We start from the raw sequence: 23,336 nt of genomic DNA on the forward strand, positions 1-23,336 counted from the left end.
TTCCACCGTTTCCTCTCATTCCCAGGCTGGTAGCCAGGATCAAACAGGAGAGGGCCTCAGTGATCTTGATAGCTCCTGCGTGGCCACGCAGGACTTGGTATGCAGACCTGGTGAATATGTCATCGATTCCACCATGGAAGCTACCTTTGAGACAGGACCTTCTTGTTCAGGGTCCATTCGAACATCCAAATCTGGTTTCCCTCCAGCTGACAGCTTGGAGATTGAACGCTTGATTCTATCAAAGCGTGGGTTTCACATTCTGTGATAGATACTCTGGTTCAGGCCAGAAAACCGGTAACTAGAAAGATTTACCATAAAATATGGAAAAGATATATCTGTTGGTGTGAATCCAAAGGATTCCCATGGAATAAGATAAAAATTCCTAAGATTCTCTCCTTTCTACAAGAAGGTTTGGAGAAAGGATTATCTGCAAGTTCTCTAAAGGGACAGATCTCTGCTTTATCTGTCTTACTACACAAAAGACTGGCAGCTGTGCCAGATGTTCAAGCATTTGTTCAGGCTCTGGTTAGGATCAAGCCTGTTTACAGACCTTTGACTCCTCCCTGGAGTCTAAATCTAGTTCTTTCAGTTCTTCAAGGGGTTCCGTTTGAACCTTTACATTCCATAGATATTAAGTTACTATCTTGGAAAGTTTTGTTTTTGGTTGCTATTTCTTCTGCTAGAAGAGTTTCAGAGTTATCTGCTCTGCAGTGTTCTCCGCCCTATCTGGTGTTCCATGCAGATAAGGTGGTTTTGCGTACTAAGCCTGGTTTTCTTCCAAAGGTTGTTTCTAACAAGAATATTAACCAGGAAGATAGTTGTACCTTCTTTATGTCCGAATCCAGTTTCAAAGAAGGAACGTTTGTTACACAATTTGGACGTAGTCCGTGCTCTAAAATTCTATTTAGAGGCTACAAAAGATTTCAGACAAACATCTTCTTTGTTTGTTGTCTATTCTGGTAAAAGGAGAGGTCAAAAAGCGACTTCTACCTCTCTTTCCTTTTATGAGACTGCCGGACGGCAGCCTCCTGAAAGAATCACAGCTCACTCCACTAGGGCTGTGGCTTCCACATGGGCCTTCAAGAACGAGGCTTCTGTTGACCAGATATGTAAGGCAGCGACTTGGTCTTCACTGCACACTTTTGCCAAATTTTACAAATTTGATACTTTTGCTTCTTCGGAGGCTATTTTTGGGAGAAAGGTTTTGCAAGCTGTGGTGCCTTCCGTTTAGGTAACCTGATTTGCTCCCTCCCTTCATCCGTGTTATAAAGCTTTGGTATTGGTTCCCACAAGTAAGGATGACGCCGTGGACCGGACACACCAATGTTGGAGAAAACAGAATTTATGCTTACCTGATAAATTACTTTCTCCAACGGTGTGTCCGGTCCATGGCCCGCCCTGGTTTTTTAATCAGGTCTGATGAATTATTTTCTCTAACTACAGTCACCACGGTACCATATGGTTTCTCCTATATATTTCCTCCTGTCCGTCGGTCGAATGACTGGGGTGGGCGGAGCCTAGGAGGGACTATATGGCCAGCTTTGCTGGGACTCTTTGCCATTTCCTGTTGGGGAAGAGATATTCCCACAAGTAAGGATGACGCCGTGGACCGAACACACCAATGTTGGAGAAAACTTTCTCTCCGTTTATTTGTTCCCAATGATTCATTTTACCTGCTGGAGTGTATTAAATTGTTTACAAATTGCTCCTTAATGTTTATATTGGCATTTAAAATAGCTGATTTAGTCTCTGGTATCCCTACCTATACTGAAAGTTTTTATACTTAGGTAAACACAGAAAGCAGAAGAAATTACACTCCCAGTGGGAGGATTGAAGAAATAAAGCTCTAAAATTTTAATTTTCAATAGTTCTCTGGGGTCAAGTCCTACAAAAAAAAGTGGCGGAACTTACCAAGACTTCCACCCCCTCCCAATTAATATTGTTTTATACACACACACACACTGTATTTATACAGTGCCATTTCCTGTTGGGGAAGAGATATTACCACAAGTAAGGATGACGCCGTGGACCGGACACACCGTTGGAGAAAGTAATTTATCAGGTAAGCATAAATTCTGTTTTTGTGTAAACTGTCCCTTTAATGTCCCACTTTGGACCTGCATAGCACGATCCCAGCTGTACGACAAGAGCTGCTGATTAAATTAGCCGCAGTTTCCGCTTGAGACCAAGAGTGCTCTATGTGACTAATGATGTGATAACGCCTTTTGTAGGGGTTAAATGCCTAGCATTACAGGGACGTTGTGTTAAAATGACATGATCTAACAGCTTAGAGAATGCAATTTTAAGACTATAATGGCCCTTAAAAAGCCTAAGTTTTTATAAAATAATACTTACATGTGGTCCAGGTTCCAAGTACTAAACAGAACTCTGCTCTCTCTGTTACTATATGGATTAATAGAATGCCTCAATGTGCAGGCATCAATATCAAAAGCCCCCTGGAAGAGAAAAATCAAGAGCTTTGTGTATTGTCATACTTTATGTGACTCTAGTTCTATATAGATATAGATAGCTATTGTATAAAAACTAAAAATGCATAACAGAAACTATATAAAATAAATAGAATAGCAATCCATACATACTATCTGCCCCATTTAAAGGGATATAAAATTAGTAAAAAAAAACATAATTTATGCTTACCTGATAAATTCCTTTCTTCTGTTGTGTGATCAGTCCACGGGTCATCATTACTTCTGGGATATAACTCCTCCCCAACAGGAAATGCAAGAGGATTCACCCAGCAGAGCTGCACATAGCTCCTCCCCTCTACGTCAGTCCCAGTCATTCGACCAAGAATCAACGAGAAAGGAGTAACCAAGGGTGAAGTGGTGACTGGAGTATAATTTAAAAAATATTTACCTGCCTTAAAACAGGGCGGGCCGTGGACTGATCACACAACAGAAGAAAGGAATTTATCAGGTAAGCATAAATTATGTTTTCTTCTGTTATGTGTGATCAGTCCACGGGTCATCATTACTTCTGGGATACCAATACCAAAGCAAAAGTACACGGATGACGGGAGGGATAGGCAGGCTCATTATACAGAAGGAACCACTGCCTGAAGAACCTTTCTCCCAAAAATAGCCTCCGAAGAAGCAAAAGTGTCAAATTTGTAAAATTTGGAAAAAGTATGAAGCGAAGACCAAGTTGCAGCCTTGCAAATCTGTTCAACAGAGGCCTCATTCTTAAAGGCCCAAGTGGAAGCCACAGCTCTAGTGGAGTGGGCTGTAATTCTTTCAGGAGGCTGCTGTCCAGCAGTCTCATAGGCTAAACGTATTATGCTACGAAGCCAAAAAGAGAGAGAGGTAGCAGAAGCTTTTTGACCTCTCCTCTGTCCAGAATAAACGACAAACAGGGAAGAAGTTTGGCGAAAATCTTTAGTTGCCTGCAAGTAGAACTTGAGGGCACGAACTACATCTAGATTGTGTAGAAGACGTTCCTTCTTTGAAGAAGGATTTGGACACAAGGATGGAACAACAATCTCTTGATTGATATTCCTGTTAGTGACTACCTTAGGTAAGAACCCAGGTTTAGTACGCAGAACTACCTTGTCTGAGTGAAAAATCAGATAAGGAGAATCACAATGTAAGGCTGATAACTCAGAGACTCTTCGAGCCGAGGAAATAGCCATTAAAAACAGAACTTTCCAAGATAACAATTTTATATCAATGGAATGAAGGGGTTCAAACGGAACACCTTGTAAAACGTTAAGAACTAAGTTTAAACTCCATGGCGGAGCAACAGCTTTAAACACAGGCTTGATCCTAGCTAAAGCCTGACAAAAAGCCTGGACGTCTGGATTTTCTGACAGACGCCTGTGTAACAAGATGGACAGAGCTGAAATCTGTCCCTTTAATGAACTAGCTGATAAACCCTTTTCTAAACCTTCTTGTAGAAAAGACAATATCCTAGCGATCCTAACCTTACTCCAGGAGTAACCTTTGGATTCGCACCAGTATAGGTATTTACGCCATATTTTATGGTAAATCCTTCTGGTAACAGGCTTCCTAGCCTGTATCAGGGTATCAATAACCGACTCAGAAAAACCACGTTTTGATAAAATCAAGCGTTCAATTTCCAAGCAGTCAGCTTCAGAGAAGTTAGATTTTGATGTTTGAATGGACCCTGTATCAGAAGGTCCTGTCTTAGAGGTAGAGACCAAGGCGGACAGGATGACATGTCCACTAGATCTGCATACCAAGTCCTGCGTGGTCATGCAGGCGCTATTAGAATCACTGATGCTCTCTCCTGTTTGATTTTGGCAATCAATCGAGGAAGCAGCGGGAAGGGTGGAAACACATAAGCCATCCCGAAGTTCCAAGGTGCTGTCAAAGCATCTATCAGAACCGCTCCCGGATCCCTGGATCTGGACCCGTAGTGAGGAAGTTTGGCGTTCTGGCGAGACGCCATGAGATCTATCTCTGGTTTGCCCCAACGTCGAAGTATTTGGGCAAAGACCTCCGGATGAAGTTCCCACTCCCCCGGATGAAAAGTCTGGCGACTCAAGAAATCCGCCTCCCAGTTCTCCACTCCCGGGATGTGGATTGCTGACAGGTGGCAAGAGTGAGACTCTGCCCAGCGAATTATCTTTGATACTTCCATCATTGCTAGGGAGCTTCTTGTCCCTCCCTGATGGTTGATGTAAGCTACAGTCGTGATGTTGTCCGACTGAAACCTGATGAACCCCCGAGTTGTTAATTGGGGCCAAGCCAGAAGGGCATTGAGAACTGCTCTCAATTCCAGAATGTTTATTGGAAGGAGACTCTCCTCCTGATTCCATAGTCCCTGAGCCTTCAGAGAATTCCAGACAGCGCCCCAACCTAGTAGGCTGGCGTCTGTTGTTACAATTGTCCAGTCTGGCCTGCTGAATGGCATCCCCCTGGACAGGTGTGGCCGATAAAGCCACCATAGAAGAGAATTTCTGGTCTCTTGATTCAGATTCAGAGTAGGGGACAAATCTGAGTAATCCCCATTCCACTGACTTAGCATGCACAATTGCAGCGGTCTGAGGTGTAGGCGTGCAAAAGGTACTATGTCCATTGCCGCTACCATTAAGCCGATCACCTCCATGCATTGAGCTACTGACGGGTGTTGAATGGAATGAAGGACACGGCATGCATTTTGAAGCTTTGTTAACCTGTCTTCTGTCAGGTAAATCTTCATTTCTACAGAATCTATAAGAGTCCCCAAGAATGGAACTCTTGTGAGAGGAAAAAGAGAACTCTTCTTTTCGTTCACTTTCCATCCATGCGACCTTAGAAATGCCAGAACTAACTCTGTATGAGACTTGGCAGTCTGAAAGCTTGAAGCTTGTATTAGAATGTCGTCTAGGTACGGAGCTACCGAAATCCCTCGCGGTCTTAGTACCGCCAGAAGGGCACCCAGAACCTTTGTGAAGATTCTTGGAGCCGTAGCCAATCCGAATGGAAGAGCTACAAACTGGTAGTGCCTGTCTAAGAAGGCAAACCTTAGATACCGGTGATGATCTTTGTGGATCGGTATGTGAAGGTAAGCATCTTTTAAATCCACTGTGGTCATGTACTGACCCTTTTGGATCATGGGTAAGATTGTCCGAATAGTTTCCATTTTGAAGGATGGAACTCTTAGGAATTTGTTTAGAATCTTTAAATCTAAGATTGGCCTGAAAGTTCCCTCTTTTTTGGGAACCACAAACAGGTTTGAGTAGAACCCTTGTCCTTGTTCCGACCGCGGAACCGGATGGATCACTCCCATTAATAACAGATCTTGTACACAGCGTAGAAACGCCTCTTTCTTTATCTGGTTTGTTGACAACCTTGACAGATGAAATCTCCCTCCTGGGGGAGATAATTTGAAGTCTAGAAGGTATCCCTGAGATATGATCTCTAGTGCCCAGGGATCCTGAACATCTCTTGCCCAGGCCTGGGCGAAGAGAGAAAGTCTGCCCCCCACTAGATCCGGTCCCGGATCGGGGGCTTTCGATTCATGCTGTCTTTGGGGCAGCAGCAGGTTTCCTGGCCTGCTTGCTCTTGTTCCAGGACTGGTTAGGCTTCCAGCCTTGCCTGTAACGAGCAACAGCTCCCTCCTGTTTTGGTGCAGTGGAGGTTGATGCTGCTCCTGTTTTGAAATTCCGAAAGGGACGAAAATTAGACTGTCTAGCCTTAGCTTTGGCTTTGTCTTGAGGTAGGGCGTGGCCCTTACCTCCTGTAATGTCAGCGATAATTTCTTTCAAACCGGGCCCAAATAAAGACTGCCCCTTGAAAGGTATATTAAGTAATTTGGACTTAGAAGTAACATCGGCTGACCAGGATTTTAGCCACAGCGCCCTACGTGCCTGTATGGCGAATCCTGAGTTCTTAGCCGTAAGTTTGGTTAAATGTACTACGGCCTCCGAAATGAAAGAATTAGCTAGTTTAAGGACTCTAAGCCTGTCCGTAATGTCGTCTAGCGTAGATGAACTAAGGTTCTCTTCCAGAGACTCAATCCAAAATGCTGCCGCAGCCGTAATCGGCGCGATACATGCAAGGGGTTGCAATATAAAACCTTGTTGAACAAACATTTTCTTAAGGTAACCCTCTAATTTTTTATCCATTGGATCTGAAAAAGCACAGCTATCCTCCACCGGGATAGTGGTACGCTTAGCTAAAGTAGAAACTGCTCCCTCCACCTTAGGAACCGTTTGCCATAAGTCCCGAGTGGTGGCGTCTATTGGAAACATCTTTCTAAATATTGGAGGGGGTGAGAACGGCACACCGGGTCTATCCCACTCCTTAGTAACAATTTCAGTTAGTCTCTTAGGTATAGGAAAAACGTCAGTACTCGCCGGTACCGCAAAGTATTTATCCAACCTACACAGTTTCTCTGGTATTGCAACGGTGTTACAATCATTAAGAGCTGCTAAGACCTCCCCTAGTAATACACGGAGGTTTTCCAATTTAATTTAAAATTTGAAATATCTGAATCCAATCTGTTTGGATCAGAACCGTCACCCACAGAATGAAGCTCTCCGTCCTCATGCTCTGCGAGCTGTGACGCAGTATCAGACATGGCCCTAGTATTGTCAGCGCACTCTGTTCTCACCCCAGAGTGATCACGCTTGCCTCTTAGTTCTGGTAATTTAGACAAAACTTCAGTCATAACAGTAGCCATATCTTGTAATGTTATCTGTAATGGCCGCCCAGATGTACTAGGCGCCATAATATCACGCACCTCCCGGGCGGGAGATGCAGGTACTGCCGCGTGAGGCGAGTTAGTCGGCATAACTCTCCCCTCGCTGTTTGGTGAAATTTGTTCACATTGTACAGATTGACTTTTATTTAAAGTAGCATCAATACAGTTAGTACATAAATTTCTATTGGGCTCCACCTTGGCATTGGAACAAATGACACAGATATCTTCCTCTGAGTCAGACATGTTTAACACACTAGCAAAAAAACTTACAACTTGGTTATAATCTTTTTTAGCAAAAACGTACTGTGCCTCAAAGAGGTACTAAACGATTAAATGACAGTTGAAATAATGAACTGAAAAACAGTTATAGCATCAAACTTTAAAACAACACAACTTTTAGCAAAGGTTTGTTCCCATTAGTAAAATAACAATAATTAAATTTGACATAAAAAATACAAAGCAACGATTTTATTCACAGTCACTATAAGAATTCTCACAGCTCTGCTGAGAGAATTTACCTCCCTTCAAAGAAGTTTGAAGACCCCTGAGATCTGTCAGAGATGAACCGGATCATGCAGAAAATATAAAAGAACTGACTGGAATTTTTTGATGCGTAGCAAAGAGCGCCAAAAACGGCCCCTCCCTCTCCCACACAGCAGTGAAGAGAAACGAAACTGTCACAAATAAAAGCAAAAAAGGCTGCCAAGTGGAAAATAATGCCCAAATATTTATTCACACAGTACCTCAGCAATGTAAACGATTCTACATTCCAGCAAAAACGTTTAACATGATAAATAGTTATTAAAAGGATTAGTGACCTTTAACAGAGTAGTTCCGGTGAAATACCATCCCCAGAATACTGAAGTGTATACATACATGTCATTTTAACGGTATGGCAGGATTTTCTCATCAATTCCATTCAGAAAATAAAAACTGCTACATACCTCAATGCAGATTCATCTGCCCGCTGTCCCCTGATCTGAAGCCTTTACCTCCCTCAGATGGCCGAGAACAGCAATATGATCTTAACAACTCCGGTTAAAATCATAGTAAAAAACTCTGGCAGATTCTTCCTCAAACTCTGCCAGAGAAGTAATAACACGCTCCGGTGCTATTGTAAAATAACAAACTTTTGATTGAAGTCATAAAAACTAAGTATAATCACCATAGTCCTCTCACACATCCTATCTAGTCGTTGGGTGCAAGAGAATGACTGGGACTGACGTAGAGGGGAGGAGCTATGTGCAGCTCTGCTGGGTGAATCCTCTTGCATTTCCTGTTGGGGAGGAGTTATATCCCAGAAGTAATGATGACCCGTGGACTGATCACACATAACAGAAGAAACTAATATTTATACTATAATTGTGTTTGTAATGTCCGTCGCCGTCGGCAGTTGCGCATGCATCCTCAAAGGAATGTTGGATGCGCGTGCAGTGGCCTCGCGGCGATAGCTTCAGGAGCTCAATTCTCAGCTGTAACATAACAGCTGAGAGCTGGAGCTTCTGAAGCTTCAGGCATCTGGCGCATATGGAGCCGGAGCGTGATCGGTGCTCCGCCTCCATATGAGGCCAGATGCCTGATCATTACAGACGGTGACACTGTATGTGTCACCGTCTGTAACGATCTTCTGCTGGTGCCGGTGGGAGGTTTGGGCGGGTGGGAGGCTCAGCATTGAAGAGGAGGCAGTGGGAGTGCCCCAATTAAAAAAAAAAGGACAGGGGAAGAGAACAAAAGAGAGGGGAGAGGGAGAGCAAAAGAGAGGGGAGAGGGAGAGCAAAAGAGAGGGGAGAGGGAGAGCAAAAGAAAGGGGAGAGGGAGAGCAAATGAGAGCTGGAGAGAGAGCAAAAGAGAGGGGAGAGAGAGCGCAAAAGAGAGGGGAGAGAGAGCGCAAAAGAGAGGGGAGAGAGAGCGCAAAAGAGAGGGGAGAGAGAGCGCAAAATAGAGTGGAGAGAGAGCGCAAAATAGAGGGGAGAGAGAGCGCAAAATAGAGGGGAGAGAGATCGCAAAAGAGAGGGGAGAGAGCGCAAAAGAGAGGGGAGAGAGAACAAAAGAGAGGGGAGAGAGCGCAAAAGAGAGGGGAGAGAGAACAAAAGAAAGGGGGAGAGAGAGCAAATGAAAGGAGGAGAGAGAGCAAAAGAAAGGGAGAGAGAGCAAAAGAAATGGTGGAGAGAGTGCAAAAGAAAGGGTGGAGAGAGTGCAAAAGAAAGGGGGGAGAGAGCAAAAGAAATGGTGGAGAGAGTGCAAAAGAAAGGGTGGAGAGAGTGCAAAAGAAAGGGGGGAGAGAGCAAAAGAGAGGGGAGAGAGAGCAAAAGAGAGGGGAGAGAGAGCAAAAGAGAGGGGAGAGAGTGCAAAAGAAAGGGGGAGAGAGAGCAAATGAAAGGAGGAGAGAGAGCAAAAGAAAGGGAGAGAGAGAGCAAAAGAAATGGTGGAGAGAGTGCAAAAGAAAGGGTGGAGAGAGTGCAAAAGAAAGGGGGGAGAGAGCAAAAGAGAGGGGAGAGAGAGCAAAAGAGAGGGGAGAGAGAGCAAAAGAGAGGGGAGAGAGTGCAAAAGAAAGGGGGAGAGAGAGCAAATGAAAGGAGGAGAGAGAGCAAAAGAAAGGGAGAGAGAGTGCAAAAGAAAGGGTGGAGAGAGTGCAAAAGAAAGGGTGGAGAGAGTTCAAAAGAAAGGGGGGAGAGAGAGCAAAAGAAAGGGGGGGGTGAAAGAATCCACCTGGATGGCAGGGTGGTGAAAGAGTCCACCTTGATGTTATTTCATACATCGCTGCAGACATGAGTTTGAACAATATTTTAAACATTCAGAAATAAAGTATATGCAAACAATCAATAGTTACAAAAGGCTTACGCTCAAGTTTCTCTGTGTGGACAATAAGGTTTATCTAAGCTAATAAATTACAATGTAATTTCCCTGCAGCAATAACTAACTGTGCATTAACAACACTGCACTCAACAGCTCTGTGCAAAATAAAAGTTTATGGAGATATTACTAAATCTAAATTGTTAATTTTGTAAATACTTAATCCTTATTTTATATGTATTTCCTTGTTTTATTGTATAAAAAATGCTTCTCATTATATGCCCTTGGCAGACATTTGTGCTTGCTGAAATTTCATAGTTAGTGTTGTAAATTGAGGCTACGTCTTACTTGGCAAGAAAACCATCCTTCCGAAGTACAAAGACGATTAGTTTTTTGCTCCATTCTATCAAAGTAACTGCCATTGTATTTTATGGCTTTCAGTTCACTGCACATGATCTCCGCAATTCTCTTGTATTCATCCTTTGCCACTGGATCTATAGAGTATCTTTCCACCTAGAGAGAAGAAGCAACTTCAAAGGAACGTTTGTTATCTTTACATTGTTATGAAATCTGTCATTTTAGCAGCTATGGGGACAAAGAAATTACATCAGTAAGATGTATCTTCAAGGGAATAAGTGAAGAAAATATATATTGTATTTGCATTGCAAGAGTTCCCTAATTGGCCAAGAGTTGACAAAGCTTTTTCCAATTATTATTGAGAATAAACACAGCTTAATTTCTTTAGCTTTCTGCAGTTTTTAAAAAAAACAAAAAAAAAACACAACATTCAGCCCAAGCGATTTGTTGTTTTTTTGTAAGAAAACTATTTAACATGCAGACAGCTACTCTGATGATCCCCGGTAACTCATTCTTTATTGTTTCAAAAGATTAATTTGACAGCCATTACCTTTGTTCCCATCTAGTAATGCTATTGTTAGTCATTACTTTGTATTATATAATCTAACATCTCCTGCTTACTTCGATTCTTCCGTAGGTGCTAAGTATTAATTAGCCAATGTCTAAAGATGATTTATATTACTGATAAACAGCAGAACAAACAGTTTAAAGGGAAACACAGTCTTCAAATGTCCAGGTGTAAGAGACCTCTTTCTTTTAGAGGCTCTGTGGTGGTGTTGGAGTGCACGTAATGGTTCATGCAGGGGTCACGAATGCCAGTTGGGCTCTCTTTTAAAACCGGACACATGCACCCAGACGCATGCGGCACTTTTGTACTTAGATGACTATATGAACCAGTGTCAATCCTGACATACTGATCAGTGGTCAGCTAGCTTGTTATGCAGTATGGCAGTCTGTGTGTGTGTCTTAGCTTTGTTTTTACTAAACTTATCCTGACTCTGTGCCTCACTCATATCGGAGTCCTGCTTCTAAACCCAAAGCCCTCTGACCTGATCGGTTTCTTGACCCTTACCAAAAGCTTACCTTCTTACTTTGCACCCTTAAAGGGACATTCCAGATGAAATTGGAATCCACATGGCTGCATTTCAGTTTTGATAGAAGCATTTTTGTAATATATATGTATTAGCAAAAATGCTTTCAATAAAAGCTATAACTGTTTTAAAAGTGTATTTAAGTATGTACTGTGCACCAGCATTTTAAACACAGCACTTGTTCAGATTGCCTTAGGTGCTTGTACCATCTAGTAATGACTACATTTTGTAATTGCTGACATGATAGAAGCCCCACTTGCATTCTGAGCAGCTGTATTATTTAATATGCTGGTGCACTTAGAATATCTAGTTATGCTTCACATGCACAGAAAAATGTTAACACTAAAATTGTGACAACTTTTACAAGAAGCATTTCTGCAAGTACATGTATAATGCAAATATGTTTCCATTAAAAGATGTAATTAATTTATGTGCATTCAAATGTCCCTTTAAGGCATGATTTATTAATCTGCGAGGGGACAGGATTCACATGTTGTGAACCTGATCGCAGATTGTGGGATGCATTTGTTCCCCATATTTAACATTGCATAGGGGAACGTATGGCCAACACCTCCTCCCTGCCCTCACCTAACCAATTGTGTGTCAGTCGCCCCAGGGTAATTTTCACTCACCAACTTCAAATTGGCAAGAGAGTTTATGAAGCGGTTGTTTAAACCGCTGTTTCATAAATATCAGTTGCAGGCTCAAATGAGCAAGCCTGCAACCGATTGAGGCATTTGCCTCTTGATAATTTTCTGCTTCTGGCTTCCAATTACATTAACGTTTCGTAAATAATGCTTTAAAGGGGCATGAAACAAATTATTTATTTCCTGATTCAGTTAGAGAATGCAGTTTTAACAACTATCTAGTTTACTTCTATTATCTAATTTGCTTTGTTCTTTTGGTATCCTTTGTTATAAAAGAATACCTAAGTAGGCTTCGGAGCAACAATGCATTACTGGAAGCTAGCTGCTGATTGGTGGCTGGACATATATGCCTCTTTTCATTGGCTTACGCAATGTATTCATCTAGCTTCTGGTAGAGCATTGCTGTTCATTCAACAAATTATAATAAATAAAGCAAATTTGATCATAAAAGAAAAGTTGGAAAGTTATTTAAAAGTGTAAGCTCTTACTGAATCATGAAAGAACAATTTTGGGTTTCATGTCCCTTTAATAATCCCAGAAATCTCATAATATTGTATACTACATTATATATGTGATGTTTTTGTTAACTGGCTATGGGCTAGATTACAAGTGGAACGTAATTACGATTTACGCTAGAATCCTTACCGCAATCCCAGAGCTGTGGTTAACTGTTTTCCGAAAAAAAAAAAGTGTCACAAAACACATCAAAAATACAAAAAAGTACACTTGCACTCATAATAACACTGTGTAATAAAAAAATATTTAAAGGGATAGTAAACACCAAAAATGTTATTGTTTAAAAAAAGATAGATAATCCCTTTATTTACCCATTCCCCAGTTTTGCAAAACCTACAAAGTTATAGAAATATACTTTTTTACCTCTGTAATTACCTTGTATATAAGCTTCTGCAGACTGCTTCTTATCTCAAATCTTTTGAGAGACTTGCATTTTAGCCAATCACTGCTAACTCCACGTGCATAAGCACAATGTTATTTATATGAAACACATGAACTAACGCACTCTAGCTGTGAAAAACTTTTAAATGCATTCAGATAAGAGGCGGCCTTCAAGGGCTTAAAAATTAACATATGAGCCTACCTAGGTTTAGCTTTCAACTAAGAATACAAAGAATACAAAGCAAATTTAATGATAAAGTAAATTAGAAAGTTTTTTAAAATTACATTCCTTTTCTAAATCATGAAAGTTTAATTTGGACTTTACTATCCCTTTAAAAGAAAAGTGCACACAAAAGTTATAACGGTTTAAAGATATGAGGTTTTGGTGTTAGAAAAAAAAAAAAAGGCAGGCAAAGGGCTATAACATTCAGACACATACATATACATGTCTAAAGATGTATTTATTTATATATATATATAAAAGGTAAAGTGTGTTTGTCCGAAGATGTCATGCACAGTAGAGAGAGCAAAAGAGAGGGGGGAGAGAGAGAGCAAAAAACAGGGGGGATAGAGAGAGCAAAAGACAGGGGGGAGAGAGAGAGCAAAAGAGACGGGTGGGAGAGAGAGAGCAAAAGAGGGGGGATAGAGAGAGCAAAAAAGAGGGAGAGAGACAGCAAAAGAGAGGGGGGAGAGAGCAAAAGAGCAAAAGAGAGGAGGGGAGAGAGAGAGCAAAAGAGGGGGGATAGAGAGAGCAAAAGAGGGGGGATAGAGAGAGCAAAAGAGAGGGAGAGAGAAAGCAAAAGAGAGGGAGAGAGAAAGCAAAAGAGAGGGGGAGAGCGCAAAAGAGAGGGGGAGAGTGCAAAAGAGAGGGGAAGAGAGAGCGCAAAAGAGAGGGGAAGAGAGAGTGCAAAAGAGAGGGAAGAAAAGAGAGGGGGGAGAGAGAGAGAGCAAAAGAGAGGGGGAGAGAGAGAACAAAAGAGAGGGGAGAGAGAACAAAAGAGAGGGGAGAGAAAGAGCAAAAGAGAGGGGGAGAAAGAGAGCAAAAGAAAGGGGGAGAAAGAGAGCAAAAGAAAGGGGGGAGAGAAAGCAAAAGAAAGTGGGGATAGAGAAAGCAAAAGAGAGGGGATAGAGAGCAAAAGAGAGGGGGGAGAGAGAGCAAAAGAGAGGGGAGAGAGAGAGCAAAATAGAGGGGATAGAGAGAGCAAAAGAGGAGGGATAGAGAGAGCAAAAGAGGGGGGAGAGAGAGAGAGAGAGAGAGACAGCAAAAGAGAGGGTGGAGAGACAGCAAAAGAGAGGGGGGAGAGCGCAAAAGAGAGGGGGGAGAGCGCAAAAGAGAGGGGGGAGAGCGCAAAAGAGAGGGGGAGAGCGCAAAAGAGAGGTGAAGAGAGAGTGGAAGAGAGAGCGTAAAATAGGAGGAAAAGAGAGGGGGAGAGAGAGAACAAAAGAGAGGAGAGAGAGCAAAAGAAAGGGAGAAAGACAGCAAAAGAGAGGGGGAGAAAGGGGAGAGAGCGAGCAAAAGAGAGGGGAGAGAGAAAAAGAGGGGGGAAAAGCGCAAAAGAGAGGAGAGAGAGAGCATGCAAAAGAGAGGGGGGAAGAGAGTTGGGAGAGAGAGCAAAAGAGAGGGGAGAGAGAGCAAAAGAGAGGGGAGAGAGCGCAAAAGAGAGGGGGGAGAAGGCGCAAAAGAGAGGGGGGAGAGAGAGAGCAAAAGAGAAGGGAGAGAGAGAGAGCAAAAGAGAGGGAGAGAGAGAGAGCAAAAGAGAGGGGAAGAGAAAGAGCAAGAGAGGGGGATAGAGAGAACAAAAGAGAGGGGGGGAAAGAGAGCAAAAGAAAGGGGATAGAGAGAGCAAAAGAGGGGGATAGAGAGAGCAAAAGAGGGGGACAAGAGAGCAAAAAAGAGGGAAGAGAGAGAGGACAGAGAGAGAGCAAAAGAGGGGTGATAGAGAGAGCAAAAGAGAGGGAGAGAGACAGCAAAAGAAAGAGGGAGAGAGAGCCAAAGAGAGGGGGAGAGAGAGACAAAGAGAGCGCAAAAGAGAGGGAGGAAAAGAGAGGGGGAGAGAGAGCAGAAGAGAGGGGGAGAGAGAGAGCAATATAGAGGGGGGAAAGAGCAAAAGAGAGGGGGGATAGAGAGAGAGCAAGGGGTGGAACCAATGTACTGCAAAAAATGGCTCGTGTACACGGGCTTTAGGACTAGTGTATATATATATATATATATATATATATATATATATATATATATATATATATATATATATATATATATATATGTCTCAGGGGTGTGCACCTGTCTACAGCACTATATGGCAGCAGTGTTACAGCAATGTTGTACATTAGCAAGAGCACTATTTCCTGTCATGTAGTGCTCCAGATATGTACATGCTACATACCTAGGAATTTCTTCAACAAAGAATAGCAAGAGAACAAAGCACATTTGATAATAGAAGTAAACTGGAAACTTTACTTGTATGCTCTGTCTGCAGAAGATCCCACTAAACAGGGAAAGACACTGAATGTTTAGCATCTAATAAAACAATCCTCTCAATAACTGTGTGAGGCAAGAGTCTCAGGGTGTAATCTCAGCTGTTACTTGTCTGATGCAACAGCTAATAGGTGTCATCTAACAGTTACACTGTGTCACTTAAAGAACTGTAACAAATGTACTTCTTTTATATATATATATATATATATATATATATATTCTAGTTGCACATATATCTTAATAAATATCATTTATTGGGCTTCTATAGTTATATAAATAATAAGTTCCCAGGTCTGTTAAATCCTGTTTTTGTGTGCTTGTCATTTTGGATTGCCTGAATTAATTTCTTTGAAATTTTGCAGTTTGTGGGCAAATTTGGTGACTGACTGGAATTGACAGCATTTTCTCTTGTTAAGTGTAGTCAGTCCACGGGTCATCCATTACTTATGGGATTATATCTCTTCCCAACAGGAAGTTGCAAGAGGATCACCCAAGCAGAGCTGCCATATAGCTCCTCCCCTCACATGTCATATCCAGTCATTCTCTTGCAAGTCTCAACAAAGGAGGTTGTGAGAGGAGATAGGAGTTTTACTTAATTCTTCAATCAAAAGTTTGTTATTTTAAAATGGCACCGGAGTGTGCTGTTTTTTCTCTCAGGCAGTATTTAGAAGAAGAAAATCTGCCTGCGTTTTCTATGATCTTAGCAGACGTAACTAAGATCCACTGGCTGTTCTCGCACATTCTGAGGAGGGGTAACTTCAGAAAAGGGAATAGCATGCGGGGTCCCCCGCAAATGAGGTATGTACAGTATAATATTTTCTAGGAATGGAATTGACTAAGAAAACACTGCTGTTACCCATATGATGTAAGTACAGCCTTTAATGCAGTAGTAGCGACTGGTATCAGGCTGTTAAATGTATGCGCAGTTGAGTTATTTTCTAGGGACTAGAATTTGACTGAGAAAATACTGTTAATACTGAAATAAATGTATAAGCCTTAACTGCAGTAGAAGCGACTGGTAGCAGGCTTAGTGATAACTTTACATAACACAGGAAAAGTTGTTTTTTAAAACGTTTACTGGCATGTTATTCGTTTTGTGAGGTACTTTGGTGATAAATCTTTTTGGGCATGATTTTTTTTCCACATGGCTAACGTTTATTTCTGCATAGAAACCATTGTAACAGGTCTCCCACTGTTGTAATATGAGTGGGAGGGGCCTTTTTTTAGCGCCTTGTTGCGCAGATAAAATTCTAGCACAGTCTTCCTGCTTTTTCCTCCTCGATCCAGGACGTCTCCAGAGAGCTCAGGGGTCTTCAAAATTCATTTTTGAGGGAGGTAATCAGTCACAGCAGACCTGTGACAGTGTGTTTGACTGTGAGAAAAACGTTAAATCTAAAATTGATTATCCGGTTGTGGGTATTGAGGGGTTAATCATCCGTTTGCTAGTGGGTGCAATCCTCTGCTAAATTCATACATTTACTGTTAAAATTGTTGGCTATAACTGAATTAGTTCATTGTTATTTCAACCGTGACAGTTTTTTTGTGTTTTTAAAAGCGCTGCTGCGTTTTTTCTATTGCTTGTAAATTCACTGAAAGATTTTTTCCAAGCTTGCTAGTCTTCATTGCTAGTCTGTTTAAACATGTCTGATACAGATGAATCTACTTGTTCATTATGTTTAAAAGCCAATGTGGAGCCCAATAGAAATTTGTGTACCAATTGTATTGATGCTACTTTAAATAAAAGTCAGTCTTTACCGGTAAAGAAATTATCACCAGACATGGAGGGGGAAGTTATGCTGACTAACTCTCCTCATGTGTCAGTACCTTCGCCTCCCGCTCAGGAGGTGCGTGAGATTGTGGTGCCAAGTACATCAAGGCCCTTACAAATCACTTTGCATGATATGGCTAATGTTATGAAAGAAGTATTATCTAATTTGCCTGAGTTAAGAGGCAAGCGCGATAGCTCTGGGTTTAGGACAGAGCGCGCCGATGACACGAGAGCCATGTCCGATACTGCGTCACAATTTGCAGAACATGAGGACGGAGAGCTTCATTCTGTGGGTGACGGATCTGATCCGGGGAGACCGGATTCAGAAATTTCAAATTTTAAATTTAAGCTTGAGAACCTCCGTGTATTGCTAGGGGAGGTGTTAGCGGCTCTGAATGATTGCGACACGGTGGCAATCCCAGAGAAATTATGTAGGCTGGATAAATACTATGCGGTACCGGTGTGTACTGACGTTTTTCCTATACCTAAAAGGCTTACAGAGATTATTAGCAAGGAGTGGGATAGACCCGGTGTGCCTTTTTCCCCTCCTCCGATATTTAGAAAAATGTTCCCAATAGACGCCACCACACGAGACTTATGGCAGACGGTCCCTAAGGTGGAGGGAGCAGTTTCTACTTTAGCCAAGCGTACCACTATCCCGGTGGAGGATAGTTGTGCTTTCTCAGATCCAATGGATAAAAAATTAGAAGGTTACCTTAAGAAAATGTTTGTTCAACAAGGTTTTATATTACAGCCCCTTGCATGCATTGCGCCCGTCACTGCTGCGGCAGCATTCTGGTTTGAGTCTCTGGAAGAGGCTATTCGCACAGCACCATTGGATGAGATTATGAACAAGCTTAAAGCCCTTAAGCTAGCTAATGCATTTGTTTCGGATGCCGTGGTGCATTTAACCAAACTAACGGCTAAGAACTCCGGATTCGCCATCCAGGCGCGCAGAGTGCTATGGCTTAAATCCTGGTCAGCAGATGTAACTTCTAAATCTAAATTGCTTAATATTCCTTTCAAAGGGCAAACCTTATTCAGGCCCGGCCTGAAAGAAATTATTGCTGACATTACTGGAGGTAAGGGTCACTCCCTTCCTCAGGACAGGGCCAAATCAAAGGCCAAACAGTTTAATTTTCGTGCCTTTCGTAATTTCAAGGCAGGAGCAGCATCAACTTCCTCCGCTCCAAAACAGGAAGGGACTGCTACTCGTTACAGACAGGGTTGGAAAAGCAACCAGTCCTGGAACAAGGGCAAGCAGGCCAGAAAACCTGCTGCTGCCCCTAAGACAGCATGAAGTGAGGGCCCCCTGTCCGGAAACGGATCTAGTGGGGGGCAGACTTTCTCTCTTCGCCCAAGCTTGGGCAAGAGATGTCCAGGATCCCTGGGCGTTGGAGATCATATCTCAGGGATATCTTCTGGACTTCAAAGCTTCTCCTCCACAAGGGAGATTTCATCTTTCAAGGTTATCAGCAAACCAAATAAAGAAAGAGGCGTTTCTACGCTGTGTAAAAGACCTCTTATTAATGGGGGTGATCCACCCAGTTCCGCGGACGGAACAAGGGCAAGGATTTTATTCAAATCTGTTTGTGGTTCCCAAGAAAGAGGGAACCTTCAGACCAATCTTGGACTTAAAGATCCTAAACAAGTTCCTAAGAGTTCCATCATTCAAAATGGAAACTATTCGAACCATCCTACCCATGATCCAAGAGGGTCAGTACATGACCACAGTGGACTTAAAGGATGCTTACCTTCACATACCGATTCACAAGGATCATTATCGGTATCTAAGATTTGCCTTCCTAGACAGGCATTACCAGTTTGTAGCTCTTCCCTTCGGGTTAGCTACGGCCCCAAGAATCTTTACAAAGGTTCTGGGCTCACTTCTGGTGGTACTAAGACCGCGAGGCATAGCGGTGGCTCCGTACCTAGACGACATTCTGATACAAGCGTCAAGTTTTCAAATTGCCAAGTCTCATACAGAGATACTTCTGGCATTTCTGAGGTCGCATGGGTGGAAGGTGAACGTGGAAAAGAGTTCTCTATTACCACTCACAAGGGTTCCCTTCTTAGGGACTCTTATAGATTCTGTAGAGATGAAAATTTTCCTGACGGAGGCCAGGTTATCAAAACTTCTAAATACTTGCCGTGCCCTTCATTCCATTCCTCACCCGTCAGTAGCCCAGTGCATGGAAGTAATCGGCTTAATGGTAGCAGCAATGGACATAGTACCATTTGCGCGCCTGCATCTCAGACCGCTGCAATTATGCATGCTCAGTCAGTGGAATGGGGATTACTCAGATTTGTCCCCTCTAATAAATCTGGATCAAGAGACCAGGGATTCTCTTCTCTGGTGGCTTTCTCGACCCCATCTGTCCAAAGGGATGACCTTTCGCAGGCCAGATTGGACGATTGTAACAACAGATGCCAGCCTTCTAGGTTGGGGCGCAGTCTGGAACTCCCTGAAGGCTCAGGGATCGTGGACTCAGGAGGAGAAACTCCTTCCAATAAATATTCTGGAATTAAGAGCGATATTCAATGCTCTTCTAGCTTGGTCTCAGTTGGCAACACTGAGGTTCCTCAGATTTCAGTCGGACAACATCACGACTGTGGCTTACATCAACCATCAAGGGGGAACCAGGAGTTCCCTAGCGATGTTGGAAGTATCAAAGATAATTCGCTGGGCAGAGTCCAACTCTTGCCACCTGTCAGCGATCTATATTCCAGGCGTGGAGAACTGGGAGGCGGACTTCCTAAGTCGCCAGACTTTTCATCCGGGGGAGTGGGAACTTCATCCGGAGGTCTTCGCTCAACTAATTCATCGTTGGGGCAAACCGGAACTGGATCTCATGGCTTCTCGACAGAATGCCAAACTTCCTTGCTACGGATCCAGGTCCAGGGACCCGGGAGCGGCGCTGATAGATGCTCTAGCAGCCCCTTGGGTTTTCAACATGGCTTATGTGTTTCCACCATTTCCGCTGCTTCCTCGGCTGATTGCCAAGATCAAACAGGAGAGAGCATCAGTGATTCTGATAGCACCTGCGTGGCCACGCAGGACCTGGTATGCAGATCTAGTGGGTATGTCGTCCTGTCCACCATGGTCTCTACCTCTGAGACAGGACCTTCTAATTCAGGGTCCTTTCAACCATCCAGATCTAATTTCTCTGAGGCTGACTGCATGGAGATTGAACGCTTGATTCTATCAAAGCGTGGCTTCTCTGGGTCAGTTATTGATACCTTAATACAGGCTCGGAAACCTGTTACCAGAAAAATTTACCATAAAATATGGCGTAAATACTTATATTGGTGTGAATCCAAGAGTTACTCATGGAGTAAAGTTAGGATTCCTAGGATTTTGTCTTTTCTACAAGAGGGTTTAGAAAAGGGTTTATCTGCTAGTTCATTAAAGGGACAGATTTCTGCTCTGTCTATTCTGTTACACAAACGTCTGGCAGATGTCCCAGACGTTCAGGCTTTTTGTCAGGCTTTGGCTAGGATTAAGCCTGTGTTTAAGACTGTTGCTCCGCCGTGGAGCTTAAACTTAGTTCTTAAGGTTCTTCAAGGTGTTCCGTTTGAACCCCTCCATTCCATTGATATTAAGCTGTTATCTTGGAAAGTTTTGTTTTTGATGGCTATTTCCTCGGCTCGAAGAGTCTCTGAGTTATCCGCCCTACACTGTGATTCTCCTTATCTGATTTTTCATTCAGACAAGGTGGTTCTGCGTACTAAACCTGGGTTTTTACCTAAGGTAGTTTCTTACAGGAATATCAATCAAGAGATTGTTGTTCCATCTCTATGCCCTAATCCTTCTTCGAAGAAGGAACGACTTTTGCATAATCTGGACGTAGTCCGTGCCCTGAAGTTCTATTTGCAAGCAACTAAAGATTTTCGTCAAACTTCTTCCCTGTTTGTCGTTTACTCTGGACAAAGGAGAGGTCAAAAGGCTTCGGCTACCTCTCTCTCCTTTTGGCTTCGTAGCATAATACGTTTAGCCTATGAGACTGCTGGACAGCAGCCTCCTGAAAGAATTACAGCTCATTCCACTAGAGCTGTGGCTTCCACCTGGGCCTTTAAAAATGAGGCCTCTGTTGAACAGATTTGCAAGGCTGCAACTTGGTCTTCACTTCACACTTTTTCAAAATTTTACAAATTTGACACTTTTGCTTCTTCGGAGGCTATTTTTGGGAGAAAGGTGCTTCAGGCAGTGGTTCCTTCCGCTTAAAGTTCCTGCCTTGTCCCTCCCATCATCCGTGTACTTTAGCTTTGGCATTGGTATCCCATAAGTAATGGATGACCCGTGGACTGACTACACTTAACAAGAGAAAACATAATTTATGCTTACCTGATAAATGTATTTCTCTTGTAGTGTAGTCAGTCCACGGCCCGCCCTGTCTTTTAAGGCAGACCTAAATTTTAATTAAACTCCAGTCACCACTGCACCCTATGGTTTCTCCTTTCTCGTCTTGTTTCGGTCGAATGACTGGATATGACATGTGAGGGGAGGAGCTATATGGCAGCTCTGCTTTGGGTGATCCTCTTGCAGCTTCCTGTTAGGAAGAGATATAATCCCATAAGTAATGGATGACCCGTGGACTGACTACACTACAAGAGAAATAAATTTATCAGGTAAGCATAAATTATGTTTTTTAAATGATTAAAGGGCCATTGTAGTGAAAAAGTAACAAGCTCTAATTCATTTGTGCATGTCATTTTATCACTAGCATTCCTGCAATGCTAAGTCTTTAATTCAATCCCTGCAAAGGGGTTAAACACACAGTTAAAATACTGCTCTGGAGCTGCTCAGAACTTCTGGCCCTGTGCGAAAACGGCTGATATCCCAATAAACTGGGTCAGCTTCCAGTCTCGATCTCACATTCTCTGCGTCTCCTAAATACGCCACTGTATTAAACGCATAACATGGAAGAGTTTGTTCTAGCAATTAGATAGGTCCAGGTGTCACACCAAGGCCTTTTCTTACCTAGACCCTAAAGCACCGCCATGTATGTTAGTATTCCACCTAACTTACTAAAATTCATAAGGCACTAGCGACACACTTGCAACATTATCCGATTGGTTCTGCCTTCTGTCCTTCACGGACACAGGGACCAATTAGATAATGCAATAATGGCCGAGGGCAGATACGCTCCAGAGCGCTCTGTTCTAATCAGAGCCTCGAGCGCCGCAACCGCCTCTGGGAACCTAACCATGAGTCCCATCTCCCACTACTGTAATTTTGCAGGTTCTCGAACAGAATGCGGGTAAAAGCATGTCGTGGGGGGGATGGTTAGGTTGCAGCACCAGAGGCTCTAATTAGAGCGTATCTGCCCTCTACCATTTGTGCATTATCTGATTGGTCCGTGTGTCTGTGAGGGACAGGAAGCACAACCAATCGGATAATATTGCAAGTGTGTCGCTAGCGCCTAACTGATATTCAAACATCAGTGTCACAGCTATTTGTTAGCTTCCCTAGACATATATAAGCACGCAAGTGGACTGCACTCTCAAACTGCAGTCAGTACATGTGTACAAATATATGTACCTGAACAGATTTCATAACGATTGGTGCAGTACTTTTTGCTGCATGTTTGGCTAATCATTTCCAATCTTTTTTTTTCCCCATCACTTAAAGGGTCATTATAGTGAAAAAAATGACATGCTTTAAATCATTAGAGTATGAAGTTTTATCTATTTTATATTTTCAGCAATGGCAGTCAGCAACCATCTTAGTGGATGCTAAGATTATTTAGAAAATAATTTGAAGAAAAAGATGCTGTTAACCCCAACTATTAAAGAAAAATATTGTAGCATTAAGGGCTAGGTTAGAAGTAGAGCTCGGAAATATTACAGCTGTTGTGAGCTAACATCCTGCAAGCGCAGTCAGCAGGAGTTTTATTTTTTGCGCACATATTTCAAGATAAAAGTAGTGTTTTAGTGCTTGAGCGAAAGTCTAGGGCGTCCTAAAAACTGCATGCCAGATAATTCAGGTGTGCTAAATCTCTCACAAAATAGACTCGATGGGGCTGATTTATCAAGTGTCTGTCCGACATGTTCCGCTCAGCGTATCATGTCCGACAGACATCGCTGAATGTATCATTGCACAAGCAGTTCTGGTGATCTGCTTGTGCAATGCCATCCCC

At 42.7% G+C, this 23,336-nt stretch overlaps 1 protein-coding gene across 1 annotated transcript in view; it reads right to left on the reverse strand.

The window, feature by feature from the left end:
* DFFB (DNA fragmentation factor subunit beta) overlaps window positions 1-23,336 on the reverse strand; it is a 101,855-nt gene that overhangs the window by 7,684 nt on the left and 70,835 nt on the right. Inside the window, exons 5-6 of the mRNA XM_053690407.1 lie at window positions 10,309-10,473; window positions 2,356-2,456 (exon numbers count right to left, since the gene is read on the reverse strand). Of these exons, the coding sequence (XP_053546382.1) occupies window positions 2,356-2,456; window positions 10,309-10,473 (266 nt within the window). The remainder of the gene's footprint in view (window positions 1-2,355; window positions 2,457-10,308; window positions 10,474-23,336) is intronic.

The sequence above is a fragment of the Bombina bombina genome, chromosome 8, assembly GCF_027579735.1.
Source record: "Bombina bombina isolate aBomBom1 chromosome 8, aBomBom1.pri, whole genome shotgun sequence".
NCBI lineage: Eukaryota > Metazoa > Chordata > Amphibia > Anura > Bombinatoridae > Bombina > Bombina bombina.